The sequence below is a fragment of the Camellia sinensis genome, chromosome 1 (assembly GCF_055761805.1).
Source record: "Camellia sinensis isolate YWXY chromosome 1, ASM5576180v1, whole genome shotgun sequence".
Classification (NCBI taxonomy): domain Eukaryota; kingdom Viridiplantae; phylum Streptophyta; class Magnoliopsida; order Ericales; family Theaceae; genus Camellia; species Camellia sinensis.
The window spans coordinates 118,580,912-118,596,923 of record NC_138961.1 but is presented as its reverse complement, the minus strand read 5'-3'; the positions used below and the strand labels follow the sequence as shown (position 1 = coordinate 118,596,923).

General features: G+C 38.7%; 1 protein-coding gene across 12 annotated transcripts in view; it reads right to left on the bottom strand.

The window, feature by feature from the left end:
- Positions 1 to 16,012, bottom strand: part of LOC114289079 (arginine--tRNA ligase, chloroplastic/mitochondrial) — a 42,979-nt gene that overhangs the window by 12,462 nt on the left and 14,505 nt on the right. For 3 of the 12 annotated variants that reach the window (XR_014338026.1, XM_082883146.1, XM_082883139.1), the window contains exons 2-7: positions 6,066 to 6,433; positions 1,271 to 1,341; positions 849 to 985; positions 693 to 768; positions 450 to 551; positions 121 to 336 (exon numbers count right to left, since the gene is read on the bottom strand). Coding sequence is in view for 11 of the 12 variants with exons in the window: in XM_082883146.1 (XP_082739272.1) it covers positions 121 to 336; positions 450 to 551; positions 693 to 768; positions 849 to 985; positions 1,271 to 1,341; positions 6,066 to 6,183 (720 nt within the window). In the remaining variant the exon portion in view is untranslated. Of the gene's footprint in view, positions 1 to 120; positions 337 to 449; positions 552 to 692; positions 769 to 848; positions 986 to 1,270; positions 1,361 to 6,004; positions 6,434 to 16,012 lie in introns of all 12 variants that reach the window. The other 9 variants (XM_082883182.1, XM_082883179.1, XM_082883168.1 and 6 more) reach the window with 8 other exon arrangements.

Here is a 16,012-nt window from a genome sequence, read left to right as displayed (position 1 = left end):
TCATCAAAAACTAAATAATTTTAACAGAACTTATATAAAATTTCAAGATAAAAGAGAGAAAACAAACACACATACAGAATGCATGTGCTCACACACACACACACACACACACACACTTACCTGTGTACCCCAGTCACCAACATGGTTTCTCCGAAGAACCTCAACATTTGAAAACTCTAGCATACGGGCTAGAGTGTCTCCAATAATTGTAGATCTCAAGTGGCCGACATGCATCTCTTTAGCAATGTTGGGCGAAGAAAAGTCAACCACTGCCCTTTTGACTGTAAGTTTCGGCGACCATGTTTCAATACCATTTATTAGCATCTTTTGGATGCTCTGCAGTAGCAACAATATGTTTTAGTAAACAAGACATTCACACTGAGTGAAGATACCAAGATAGCTCATGATCCTATCATTCCTATCCATTGCTGTCAAAAATTAACTAATACCTTTGCTATCCAATCCTTTGATAACACAACATTCACAAACCCAGGTCCAGCTATACTGCATTTGTCTACCATTTCTGATTTTGGTAGATTGTTCATAATAGCCTTAAAGAAGAAAAATGCACAAACTATCATTTAATAGTATCAATTCAATATTGAATACAAAAATCATAGCATTACTGATGAACTAAGTTATTAGAGACAGGAAGTACAACATAGAGAATATGGAGTGATCAATGTCAATACCTTTCCAGTAGGTTGGGGACCTGTGAATTCGGAACCCTTGCCTTTTATTTTTGTCCATAAGCTCATGGCATTGTTGCTGCACCAAAAGAAATTCCCAATTTAACAATTAAAAAAAAAGGGCATACAAGAGTTTCCATTGCTATAAATGAGCAATACCATTGGTAATCACCAAATCTTGGATTGCAAGCAGCAACAAGAGGCTCAACGTCCAACTCATCAGGGACTGTTGTTCTAAGGGATGCTTCAAATAGTTTTGCTAACTGTTGCTTAAGACTCCCAACATGTTCTTCATTCTGTCCCAAAAAGCATTATATTGAAAAACAACTCAGTTATGCTACAACACAACCTATATGAAGAATACCAACTACAATTTTCCATTTTCCATTTTCCATTTACCATATTCGAATATTGACTGTATATATCCAAAAAGCATTATATTGAAAAACAACTCAGTTATGCTACAACATAACATATATGAAGAATACCAACTACAATTTTCCATTTTCCATTTTCCATATTCGGATGCTGACTGTATATATACATATATTAGAATGCATATGCAAGTTAGATCAACTTACGGTTGCCATAGTTGATACTGTCTGGACCTTTGTTGTCAATAATAATCTTCTAGATGTTGCTCTCAGATTATCTGTCTAGTTTCACAATAACTACACAAAATTACAAAAAGCACTAATATTGATCTTATGTAGAAAAATTTAATGTATAAAGAGAAATAGAGAATTGTATAGATATTGATTGTATTATTGATTGTTGTATTTTGTGTTTACAATGAGTCCTATATATAGAAGATTTAAAGGAGGTAGGTATGTAGTAGGTGGAGTAGTAGGTGGAGAGGAGGTGGTAGTGGTGTAGTGGGTTAGGTTTAGTGGAGTAGGTGAGGTGGTAGTGGTGTAGTGGGTTAGGTTTAGTGGAGTAGGTTTAATGGAGGTGATAGTGGTGTAGTGGGTTAGGTTTAGTGGAGTAGGTGAGGTGGTAGAAGTAGGTGATAAATTTTAACAGCCTCCCGCAAACTCAAGGGGGATAGGAACTAGCCAACTTGAGTTTGGAGAGAGTTACAAAACAAGAAAATACATAAAAATAAAAGATGATAGGTGACACTGTATGGTCGTGTCAGACCATTGGTGAAGACACTGGATGGTGGTGTCATAACGTTGTAGAGGACACTGTATGGTGGTGTCATAATGGTGTAGAGGACACTGGATGGCGGTGTCAGACCGCTGTAGAAGACAGTTTATGGGGTCATGTCGGACCGTTGTAGAAGACAGTTTATGGGGTCATGTCGGACCGTTGTAGCAGACAATGTGGTGACAGTTGTTGTGACAGTTTACGGAGTCTTGCTGGACCCTTGTAGAAATTAACCGGAATCAATGTCGGGACAGTTTACAGAGTCTTGTCGGACCCTTGTAGAAACTAACCGGAATCAATGTCGGGACAGTTTACAGAGTCTTGTCGGACCCTTGTAGAAACTAACCGGAATCTATGTCGGGACAGTTTACAGAGTCTTGTCGGACCCATAAAGGAGCTAACCGGAATTAATGTCGGGACAGTTTATAGGGTCATGTCGGACCGATGTAGAAGACACTGTATGAGTGTGTATATAGGCTGCCCAAAAGATATACATGTAGATATATATATCGAGCCCGCAAAAGTCGCGCCCTCAAAAGGCGCGCCCACTTTATCAAAAGATGTGCCCGACAGAAATCATCGAGCGGCGAGCCATCAAAAGGCGCGCCAGACACGCGGCGATGCACGTGACCGACAGAACGCGTGTCGGCCTCTTCGTCAGGGTCTTTATAAACCGAAGCGGAGGCTGAGGCTTGGAAGCATAACAAACCAGTTGAAACCTCTGCATTCTCAGAGAGCTTGTCTCGAAGAGCTGCAAATCTTGAAACACTCTGTAACCAACCTTGTCTGACAGTACCAATCGGTAATCGCTGCTTCTCTGAAACACTTAGCAACCCAAAAACATGGCCTCTTCTTCCCGTCCAGCTACCCAGAACATGGCCTCTTCTTCCCGTGGTCTGCTTACTCTCTTTCCCGACCTCAACGAGTCCACAAGAGAGATAACCGGTGCGGTTGCCCTTGAACCTCAACCAAACGCCCCTGAGTTTGCTCCGTTGACCTTTCCTATGCGGTCTGTGGAGCAAAGAATGGCAGCGCAATCAGATATTGAGGCGAATCAGTATACTTTGAAGTCATGTGTGGAAACCATGACTGCGGTCACAAACTTGTCGCACCGGCTGCAGAGTAGGACAAATGAGGTGCAGCAGTTAAACGCCCAACTGGCTCTGCTCCAACGCATGTATAAGGATGCGCGAGCAGAGATAAGTGTGCTAAAGGCGGAAAATAAGGAACTGAAGCGGAAGGCCACCGTTATGTTCCGATTTGGAGGTCCGCCATATGCTGCAGTGGAGGAGCAGGGAGTAGTGATCGTGCCAAGTGGAGTGGGTGCGGGAAACACAGAGGTAGCACCGGCAAGGGCCGCCCAGGACGGAGGCAAGAAAAAGCGACCCGCAGCAGAGTAGAGAAGCAAAATCCCGCCTGTGGATGTGGTTGTTTTGTGTGTGTGTGTGTGTTTTTTTTTTTTTATTTTTTTTTTATTTTTTGTTTTGTTTTGTTTTGTTTTTTTTTTGGTGTAAAATGCTGATCGGGGTTGATCCCCGGCATGAAGAAATGACAAGTTTGTAAAATGTTTTTTTTTTTTTTTTTTTTTTTTTTTTTTTTTTTTGGGAGTGTTGTGTTGAAAAAATAAAAATAAAATGAAAGAAAACAAGGGAGAAAGAAAATAGATAAAAAAAATATGTATAGATGGATTATATGAAAAATATCAGGGTGATTGTTTCAAAAATAAAGTGGGGGTATGTAAAAAGGAGGAAAAGTGATTTGGAAAAAATAAATAAAAAATAAGTGATTTTAAAATCAAATGGAGGAGAGTTTGAGTAATAGAATATAATAAAAAGAGATATATATATATATATATATATAAAGTAAAGAAGGTGGGGAACAACATGATAAGGGTGTATTTTAAAATGATAAATAAAAGAAAGTTGAAGACAACATGATACCGGTGTGTATGGATGTGATAATGAGAGTGAAACAAACTTGGTGAGTGTGATTAAATAAATAAAAGAAGAATGGGTGTGCTTTCCTTAGTGCTCCTCTCTCTGCCTTCAAAGTCGAGATTGGTCTCTCCAAACGAAGGCTCAACATTCAAATCATTGTAGTCCTCTGAAAAGGTTCTAACCATGTGCCACAAAATTGGCCCCACCATTATTTTCCTGATAGATAGATGGCTGGAAGCCCTTGACAACACCAGCACCACATATGGACAAATGCATACACATACAATCACAGCGCTGGCACCACCGATGAGTATGGTGGATAGCCTCCTGTGGGCCATCTCTAACACCTCATCATCTCTATAACCAGATACTGATATTAAACAGAATGTTAATATAAATATCAGCAGCCCATAATCGTATCTTGCTTCATTCTTGGAAAAAATCTTATGAATGTCACTACTGCAGCTAGTATGAAGACGAAAAAGCCCAAGTAGTATGGGCTCACATATTTCTCCAGAAAAACTAGCAATTCGATGAGCTCCAACGCCAAGAGTACTAGCAAGCAGTGTTGCAAAACCCCTATTTACACCCCTTCCAAGTGTTGCACCCACAGAGAAGTCAAAGACAACAACAATAGTAAGAACAGCCCACATTGCAGAGACACCAAAACCATCATAGAGAGGGTCACAGTAGTAGAACTAAAAGGTTGAGAAGGTGGTTGATCTTTGTATGTAGAGAAGTCGCCTCTGGTGGCGACGAACTGGAAGCTATATGTATTGATAGAGATGACAGCAGAATAGGTTGAGGTCCGGCGGGCGGCTAAGGTGAGGTTGCCGCCCGCCGGGGAAGCGAAAATACTAGGTTCTAAACCTGCTCTGATACCATGTAGAAAAATTTAATGTATAAAGAGAAATAGAGAATTGTATAGATATTGATTGTATTATTGATTGTTGTATTTTGTGTTTACAATGAGTCCTATATATAGAAGATTTAAAGGAGGTAGGTATGTAGTAGGTGGAGTAGTAGGTGGAGAGGAGGTGGTAGTGGTGTAGTGGGTTAGGTTTAGTGGAGTAGGTGAGGTGGTAGTGGTGTAGTGGGTTAGGTTTAGTGGAGTAGGTTTAATGGAGGTGATAGTGGTGTAGTGGGTTAGGTTTAGTGGAGTAGGTGAGGTGGTAGAAGTAGGTGATAAATTTTAACATCTTACCATACGAAATAGAATAGAATCCACAAGAAATTCAGAGCATATAAAAAAAAAAAAAACCTATATCAAATTATGATTCACCTAGCTATCACAACAACCATTAACAAACAAAATTAGCAGTCCAAAGTTAGAAGAAAGAACATTTTCTGAATAAAATCATATATACATTTCTTTTCTTTTTTTATCAGCAACAAAAAGATAAATTTTATTAAGGCCCAAGGCCAAAGAGGAGAGGATAAGGCATCCTCCACGAAGAAAAAGAAAAAATACATCCAAAAAGACAACCACACCAAAAGACAACCAAAACTAAACAACTATACAGCACAAACCGACACCCAATTTGAAGCAATCAAAAAGAGAGGAATCCCTCGGAACACAGGACTTGCCAAGGCCCAAAAAGACACCAAATAACACACTTTATCCCATAAATAATCTATATCCCTAGATCCTCCTTCAAAAATACGCCCATTCCTCTCCAACCAAATGACCCAGGAGATTGCAAAGACTACAATACTCCAAAGAACTTTAGCCCTCTTCGACCTTCCAAAGACTTGAAAATCAAATAATAGCATTTGAGCAAAACCTCTAGGAGCCACCCACTGTACATTGCCCAAACCAAATACCCGATTCCACAAAATGTATATATATAAATCATATATACATTTCTGTAGATTAGATATCACACAAGGTTTACTTTATTTATTATTATGTCATCAAATTTGAATTTTTTTTTAATATTTACTCAATAAAACAACTCAAAACTACATCAGAAACTAGAGTATCTCAAAATCCTAACCAAAAAATATCTGCAGACAAAAACAGGGGATGGCAAAAAAAAAAAAAAAAAAACTTTGAATCGAGAGAAAATCATGTGCCATAGGCATAGAGAAATAAAAAACAGTACATGCATTGTTCGATTACAGTAACAAAAAAACACTAACTAGTGCCTTTTATGCTTGTGTAAAAGCAATAGATTCCAAAAAACAGATAGGTAACACAAACACAGCACACATATGAAGAGAAATTACTTGAGATTCTAGCTTGAAAACAAACCAATCAATATATGTAGACAGAGATATGGCGGCTTACAGGAAGAGGAGAGAGAAGATGGAGGAGGAGAGAGAAAGAGGCGATTGAGATTTGGAGAGAGAAATTGAGGGGGAGGAGCAACAGGAGGAAGAAATAGGGCTAATCCTGTTTTAGCCATTAGTTTTAGCGTTTGCTTTTTTCCATCTGGTACTACTTGTGCTTCATATTAGGGTTTTTGGGGATTGGGTATCATTGGCATTTCTTCCATAGCAAACTCCAACTTTGGCTAATCCTGTTTTAGCCATTAGTTTTAGCGTTTGCTTTTTTCCATCTGGTACTACTTGTGCTTCATATTAGGGTTTTTGGGGATTGGGTATCATTGGCATTTCTTCCATAGCAAACTCCAACTTTGTTTCCCTTGCAGATATCTGCATTGTAAAGAATTGTATGCATCAATATATCTATAGAGCATAAAGGAATTTTAATATCATAACGACAGAGAGAGAGAGAGAGACACAGAGAGAGAGAGAGAGAGAGAGAGAGAGAGATGACAAAAGCGTGGTTTCTATACATGCCGTAAAGCAATAAACTACATCTGCAAATGTAATGATTTCCAAAATATACCTATTTGATAATGCTTTGTCCCAAAAGAATAAAAGTAAAAATAAACAAGTGGCAGAGAATGTAATCTATATCCTACCTCTTCAAGCACTATAAATGTCTCGACATCTAGATACTATGTTGAAAACTGAAAAGTACATAAAATTGATAACCTCTCTAGGCAACTAGAAATATTGAATTAGATATCTATTGCTATTTGAATGCATAGAGCCCTTGATGGAGCGAAATGACGAAAAATGATTCATGTAGTTGCCCACTTGATTAGGACAAAGGTTTAGTTTTGTTTAGTTTGTGTTATATTATATCTATTGCTATTGTTTGTATTAAAGCTTTGATAACATGCCAACATTTCACCTCCATAAAGTATGTCCCTTGTCTTCATCTTCTTCCTCGAATCAATATAAAGAATCTAACCCTAGCCCTTCCTCCTCCACCCACCACCACACTGCTGATTATTAAGGTTAACACCCCTTTGAAATTAAATAACCACTTAGAGAAACACCAACAAAACTACACAAAGGAACAAAAATGCCACAAAGAAAAATGTCACGATGTGTCTTTTTATGCAATCAGGTGAGAAATTGTTAGTTTGTTACACGGCAACAGCTAATTTTTTAATTTAAAAAACCAGACTTTGAATATCAATAAGAAGAAAAGTCTAAAAATTAGCATAAGACGAGGCTTTGATAATCAAACACATAAATTGATGGACTGGCACTTAGATGTGCTGCAGCATACACATCATGGACAATTATTAGGGTCTGAAATATGCAACCTCAATTAATGCACTTTGCTGTCCAATATGTCCAGATCCTACCTAATTGATAATGATGTAAATAGATGTGTTAAAGTCATTTTTTTGAAGTTCAAATTTAGTATTTACACTATTGAATATGCAAGTAATACACATAATATTGAGCATTGAATCTTTTTTTTTTTTTTTTTGAAGGCTGTTATATATTCTCCGCAATATTTCACCACACTCTTCACCTTGTTTTCCATATGACATGATAAGTGACGCTATTTTTTTTTTTAAATATGATAGGTCATATACATTGTAGACACAAATTTTAAAACATGAAGTGTTTCAACACATTTCAAAATTTTATGTTACAAATGTCCACTGTTTAGTCTTTTTGACTAAACAGTGTTGATTATTTGAATAGCAGGTTCTTATTTCCGATCTGTATTTCAGATCGTTAATTACACATTTTATGCAAAATGAAACCTCTGATTAATGAAGAACAAAATAAACAACAAAAGACAATTTTAAAAAAAGAAAATATTTTATTACGATTATTATGGGTTTTGAACCCTCGAATACAAAATACAGTTTGGGTTTGGAACCCTTTACCTATTCATCGCCATTAGCGTAGGTTCTTGAATTCTCTAGCCTTCTCTTCTTCTTTCTTGTAACGATTTGTTTAGCTCTCAACTTCTTTCTCTTTCTCTCTGATCTTTTTCACTTCCGATCTTCCAATCCCCTGGTCTTGTGTGATGGTCCTCATATTTATGGAGGGCCATCAGGTGATAGGAACGCTTCATCTTCATTTTGAATTTCAAATTGAATGATATTTGAATTTCAAATTGAATGATAACGCTATTTAAATTTTGAATAATAGCGCTATCTGATTAATCGTATATCTGATTAACCGAATTGATCTTTGGGGTTTCATCCTGTGTGATGTCTTTGCTGTAGGCTCTACAGGTGTCATTTTTTCGTAGGCTCCACGTGTCATTTGAGCATCTTGAATAACGTCGTTAAGATACGACGTTGTTTTATTTATATACCTCAACGGAGCAAATTAATCATTTTGGGAAGTGATTGCCTACAACAATCTTATTGTAGGCTCTATGTGTGTCATTGACTGTATTTGAAATTTAAACATAAATTTGGTTTAAAATTTATGTGCCAACAAATGCCCCTCGTGACTTGCACAAGTGAATTTTTTTTAACTGTGCGAGTCACGACAATTTGGCACTTTTATGTGGATGATCTTTAGGTCTTGGATGGGATTATTTCTGTGTTTTGGTCCCTAGCCTTTTTTTTATTTTATTTTATTTTTTTTTATTTTTATTTTTGGGTTGACGGCTTTTTTTTAAAGGCCCTTTTACTTTTGTTGCATGGGTCCTTCTTATGGACTTGACCTTTTATTTTATTTTATTTTTTTTGAAGGGTCATGAGTAAGGTCCAAGATTTAATTGGGCATTTCCTTTTGTGGGCCTCCAATTTGCCGCCAATTTTTTTTTTAAAGGCTATAATGGACCTTTCCTTTTCTAGGCCACCGTTTTAATTGGGCCTTTTCTTTTGTGGGCCTCCAACTTGCCACTAGTTTTTTTTTTTTTTTTTTTTTTTTTTTTTTTGCAGTAAATTGTTTTCTAGGCCATCATGGATTTTTCTAAACCATCATGGACCTTTTCTTTTCTAGGCCACCATTTTTTTAAATTGGGCCTTTTCTTTTGTGGGCCTCCAACTTGTCACCATTTTTTTTACAGCAGATTTTTTCTAGGCCATCATGGATTTTTCTAGACCATCCTGGACTTTTCTTTTTTTTTGGCCACCATTTTTAATGGGCCCTTTTCTTTTGTGGGCCTCCAACTTGCCACTATATATATATATATATTTTTTTTTTTGCAGTAAATTGTTTTCTAGGCCATCATGGATTTTTCTAAACCATCATGGACCTTTTCTTTTCTAGACCACCATTTTTTAATTGGGCCTTTTCTTTTGTGGGCCTCCAACTTGCCACCATTTTTTTTACAGCAGATATATATATATATCTATATATATTTTAGGAGTTTGTCTAAATGGAATAAGATGGATTGACATTGGTAGGATTTCTAATCCAACACAAACTCTTACTTAGTATTTCAAATCCTACCTAAACTCTTGCTTGTTTGAAGTATTTTAGGAGAACACTACCTCCTTTCTTAAGCAAGAATTTTTTGCTTTATATAACACCTATTCATATATTTTTTCCTGCAGCCCCTTTTTTTCCCTGCAGATTTTTTGTTTTCCAGAAAAATTCCAGCAACTTTCCAGCCATTATCTTTCTTCTTTTTCCAACAAAGTTGTTCTTCTTATACTTTAAAGAAGATACAAAAGAATCTCTTCAAACTCCTTTAAATCAGGTATGCTTTCTTTTCCATAAAATATTTTCTTTCAGCATGTATATCACCATGTGATGGCCCTTCCCAAAAATTTTTACTAGACCCTAAGTCCACAAATTCTGGACTGCTTTAAAGGATATAAATTTGTGTCCGTTAATTATAAAGGGGTTTATGGCCTCCAGCAAAATTTATGACAAAATTTTTCCTCTGCTCCAGCAAAATTTTAAGGGACAATTTGTGGACCAGAAATAATTCTGGACTGCTTTGATTACAAATTTATGGCCTCCCAACGCTAATTAACGATTCTTTAAAACCATTCTTCACGTTTTACTAGACCCTAAGCCCAAGTAGTCCCAACAAAGACCCTTCTTGAAAGGATGAATAACCTACTGCCTTCTTTCATAACAAAAGTTGTAGCCTCTTTTCTTTTTATTATTTTTTTTTATTTTTACTTGTACAAAAAACCCTGCTGCCTTTCAAGCAGATTTTTTTACTAGCCCAAAGACCCTTTTTTTTTTGTAACAGTTTAATCTGCTCTCTTTTATTTACCTTCCAACAGAAATTCTCCTCTCCATGAACCTTTTTATAACCCATGAAAATTTCCATGAACCTTTTTATAACCCATATGAACCTTGTGTATAACCTGCTGCCTTTCAAGCAGATTTTTTTTCGTAGCCCAAAGACCCTTTTTTTTTTTGTCACAATTTAATCTGGTCTCTTTTTTTTTACCTTCTAGCAGAAATTTTCTTCTCCATGAACCTTTTTATAACCCATGAAAATTTCCATGAACCTTTTTATAACCCATATGAACCTTGTGTATAACCTGCTGCCTTTCAAGCAGATTTTTTTTCTAGCCCAAAGACCCCTTTTTTTTTGTCACAGTTTAATTTGCTCTCTTTTTTTTTTACCTTCCAGCAGAAATTTTCTTCTCCATGAATCTTTTTATAACTTATGAACCTTGTGTATAACCTGCTACCTTTTTTTTCACAATTTAATCTGCTCTCTTTTTTTTTACCTTCTAGCAGAAATTGTTCTTCTTATAAGGCCATATCAAGTATGCTTTCCTTTTTTTTTTTTTTTTTTTTCTTTTTTTTTTTTTTTTTTTTTTTTTTCATGTCTTTTTATTTCTTTTGCAGGCAACACGCAAGGCGTCAGAGTTTGTTTGCAGGTATCATTGCCCCTTCTAGCCTAATGGCAATGAGTGGCTTGAATCCTTGGCAGTGATTGTGTCCTTTCACCCCAATGGCTTGAATCCCTTGGCAGTGATTGTGTCCTTCACCCCAATGGCTTGAAACCTTGGCAGTGAATGTGTCCGTCACCCCAACGGCTTGAATCCTTGGCAGTGAATGTGTCCGTCACCCCAACGGCTTGAGTCCTTGGCAGTGATTGTGTCTGTCACCCCAACGGCTTGAAACCTTGGCAGTGATTGTGTCCGTCACCCCAACGGCTTGAGTCCTTGGCAGTGATTGTGTCCGTCACCCCAACGGCTTGAAACCTTGGCAGTGATTGTGTCCGTCACCCCAACGGCTTGAAACCATGGCAGTGATTGTGTCCGTCACCCCAACGGCTTGAGTCCTTGGCAGTGATTGTGTCCGTCACCCCAATGGCTTGAAACCTTGGCAGTGATTGTGTCCATCACCCCAAGGGCTTGAAACCTTGGCAGTGATTGTGTCCATCACCCCAACGGCTTGAAACCTTGGCAGTGATTGTGTCCGTCACCCCAACGGCTTGAAACCTTGGCAGTGATTGTGTCCGTCACCCCAACGGTTTGAGTCCTTGGCAGTGATTGTGTCCGTCACCCCAACGGCTTGAGTCCTTGGCAGTGATTGTGTCCGTCACCCCAACGGCTTGAAACCTTGGCAGTGATTGTGTCCGTCACCCCAATGGCTTGAGTCCTTGGCAGTGATTGTGTCCGTCACCCCAACGGCTTGAGTCCATGGCAGTGATTGTGTCCGTCACCCCAACGGCTTGAGTCCATGGCAGTGATTGTGTCCGTCACCCCAATGGCTTGAAACCTTGGCAGTGATTGTGTCCATCACCCCAAGGGCTTGAAACCTTGGCAGTGATTGTGCCCATCACCCCAAGGGCTTGAAACCTTGGCAGTGATTGTGTCCATCACCCCAACGGCTTGAAACCTTGGCAGTGATTGTGTCCGTCACCCCAACGGTTTGAAACCTTGGCAGTGATTGTGTCCGTCACCCCAACGGCTTGAGTCCTTGGCAGTGATTGTGTCCGTCACCCCAACGGCTTGAAACCTTGGCAGTGATTGTGTCCGTCACCCCAATGGCTTGAAACCTTGGCAGTGATTGTGTCCGTCACCCCAACGGCTTGAGTCCTTGGCAGTGATTGTGTCCGTCACCCCAACGGCTTGAGACCTTGGCAGTGATTGTGTCTTTCACTCCAATGGTTTGATTTCTTGGCAAGGGGCTTTCGTTACTTTCTTTATATTAGGACATTTTGCCTCAACTAACCTCTTTGAGGCCCAATACCATGAGAAGAAGCTTCATTTCGACAAGGTTTCTGGCGAACATGAACAGTTGTTTGCTTCAATTATCAAGTCGGATGAGCACGTTACAGGTCTTAATCAAAGGTGTATTCAAACCAAAGAGTTACTCAAACAACTTGAAGAGGAATTGTCATCCACCCAAGCGGAACATGCATTCTTTATGTGTGATTTTGCACAAGCTTCCGAGAGTGTTTCTAAATAAGAAGAAGACGTGCAAACTGCTCTGAAAGTTTTGAGCCAACACAAGAAGAAGAATGGACAACATAGTGAACGTGCCTTTGAAAGGGCTAAGGCTTCTCTTAATGAATGAATGCACTTTTATTTTTTTTATTCATCCGAACATAATGTATTTATGAAATTTCACTCAATGATAAATTTATTTGTTATATGAAATTTCTCAATACAATACATTGATTTGTCTTATTTTAGCCGTAGACAATAGATTTATTTGTTTATATGAAATTTCTCAATACAATACATTGATTTATCTTATTTTGGCCGTACACAGTTTATACTCTTGCGGGCCAGGAGTATCCAATGTTTTATCACCTTAGATTTCGGTGAGGTATTTTAGCAGTTTAATCACATACAATACCGTTGGTGGTGTTTGACTTTTGTTTGGCCGTACACAGTTTATACTCTTGCGGGCCAGGAGTATCCAATGTTTTATCACCTTAGATTTTGGTGAGGTATTTTAGCAGTTTAACCACATACAATACCGTTAGTGGTGTTTGACTTTTGTTCGGCCGTACACAGTTTATACTCTTGCGGGCCAGGAGTATCTAATGTTTTATCACCTTAGATTTCGGTGAGGTATTTTAGTAGTTTATCCACATACAATACCGTTGGTGGTGTTTGACTTTTGTTTGGCCGTACACAGTTTATACTCTTGCGGGCCAGGAGTATCTAATGTTTTATCACCTTAGATTTCGGTGAGGTATTTTAGCAGTTTATCCACATACAATACCGTTGGTGGTTTTTTTTTTTTTTTTTTTTTTTTTTTTTTTTTTTTTTTTTGCCCTAACTTTTGCCTAGGCCGCCCTTTCGGATTTTCAACCTAGCAGACTTTTTTTTTTTTTTTTTTTTTTTTTTTGCCCTAACTTTTGCCTAGGCCGCCCTTTCGGGCTTTCAACCTAGCAGGCTTTCTTAAGGGTAATATCTCTTCAAGAACCTTGCATTGGTTGGGGGAATGATTCTGTCACCATCCATCGTTATCAACAAATAGGCCCCATTAGAATAAACCTTCTCAATCACATAAGGTCCTTCCCATTTGGGCTCAAGCTTTCCTTTGGTTCTTCGTGAGACTACTATGGGTGTTCTAACCATTAGTACCAAGTCTCCCTTTTTAAAGGAACGAAGCCTCACTCTTTTATTGAATGCATTTGCCATCCTTTGTTGGTAGATTTCCAAGTTCTGTTGAGCATACAACCTTCTTTCATCCAGGGTCTCCAGCTCAGCCAACCTCACTCTTGCACTTTCATCTTCTGTTAAGGACTCTTGTATTGCCACTCGTAATGATGGTATTTGAACCTCAAGTGGTAACACTGCTTCTCCTCCAAAAACCAACGAATAAGGGGTTGCTTGAGTAGGAGTTCTGTGCGAAGTTCGATAAGCCCACAAAGCTTCTTGTAACTTTTCGTGCCAAGCTTTTTTGTTCTTATCCACCATCTTCTTAAGAATTTTGCACAATGTCTTGTTGAAAGCTTCTGCCAAACCATTGGCAGGTGCATGATATCTTGATGAATGGTTGTTTTTGATTTTGTACTTGGCAAATAACTTGTTCAAAGCATCACTCCTGAATGGCTGTCCATTATCCATGATGATACTTTCTGGAATCCCAAACCTGTAAATGATATGGGTTCGGATGAACTCGGAGACAACTGTGCTTTTTATATCCTTTAAAGCCACAGCCTCTGCCCATTTTGAAAAATAGTCAGTTGCAGCTAGGATGTATCGATATCCTGCTGAAGATGGAGGTACAAAAGGACCAATAATGTCCATACCCCATGCTGCAAATGGCCAAGAACAAGTTGTTAAATGTAAAGGCTCTGGGGGTTGGTGGAGAAAGTTCCCATGGAATTGGCAGACTTGGCATCTTCGAGCATAATTTATGCAATCTGCAATCATAGTCGGCCAATAGTATCCCAACCGTTTTAGCTGCATATGTAATTTAGGACCACTTTGGTGTGCCCCACATACACCTGCATGTATTTCTGCCATTACCTCTTGAATACGCTCCTTGGCTATACACCGCATGAACATTCCATCCAAAGACCTTTTGTATAACGTTCCATCTTTCCACAGGACAAATTTGGTAGCCCTGCGTCTCACTTCAATTCTTTTTACTTTATCTTCAGGTAGCCTACCATGTTGGAGGTAAGTCACGAATGGTTCTCGCCAATCCTCCTCGTTTTCTCCTTTCGTGGTGACGACCAAGATTGGAACCAAGTCAGAAACCTCCTTTAAAGGTTGTAACACCCTTCTTTCACCTACCGTGATAGTAATTGTTTTGCTATCTGGTAGGGTGAGTGATGCAGCCAAACTTGCAAGTGAATCAGCTCGAGCATTTGTTCTTCTCTTCACATGGAAAATGTGTGTTTTCCTGAATTGCGAAAGCAATTGATCAGCCCTTTCATGATATGGGATGAGACTTGTTTTCTTAACAATGTATTCTCCACGGAGTTGCTTTACCACCAGTTCCGAATCTCCATAAATTGAGAGTTCTTCAATAGGAATTTGTAATGCCAATTCTAATCCAGCAATTACAGCTTCATATTCTGCTTCATTATTGGAGCATCCTTCACTTAAGGCGAAAGAATGGGTGATTATAGCATTGTCTGGAGTCACAAACACAATTCCAATTCCAGCTTTATTGTTTTTAGGATTTTCTTGCTTCTTGCCATCTGGACTCCTTGAAGCTCCATCAAAATACATCTCCCATCCTTTCTGAATTTCTACTTGCATAACCTCTATCATTGTCTTGGCAAAATGGCATCATCATCTTCACCTGGGAAGGAAAATATTCAGGGTCCTTTACATTACCTTTTTGGATGGATTTCACTATATTTTGTCAAGACTTACTCTCATGGGGATCCTCAGTCGATTTGTCCGATTCCTGATATTCATTTCATGCCATATCTTGGGTTTATTGGAAACCAATCGGCTGCCCAGTTTTTTACTGATAAATTTCCATTTGTGGACTCTCTCCTAACTTATCGTACGGAGTGTCAGTTTAGGGCTCTTACTCATGAAAGTGAACCTTCAGGCATTCTGGTCGACTCTGAAAGGATATCACCTTTCCACCTTGGATATCTTATATCTTTGAGGCAAGGGATTTTAACTTTTAAAATGGGATTTAATTTCATTTCTGAACCGTACTCCCCTAACCGATACGGTCGTCAATTTGGGTTTTCTCAAGCATGCCCTATACCGCTTAATGTATCTTGTCGGCGGCCCTCTGAGTGGTCTAAATTTTATTACAACTGGCGCCATATGCTACGCTGCAGTACAAAAGTCTCATTGGAGTTACCAGGCTCCCGATCTACTTCTCACGTAACCATGCCTTATGCCAATTGGTGGTTGGGAACTTCCTTTACCGTGCTCCAATATGTTACTCATTCCCAGCCGAAATCTTCACGCAAGAGAAAACTGGATATGCCAATTAAAGACCGAAAGACGAAGAATCCTTCTTACTCTAGAGCTAGGTCATCATCTTCACCTACTGTTCTGGAAGCATCATCACCTCAAAGAATGGATAATAGTCGACCAC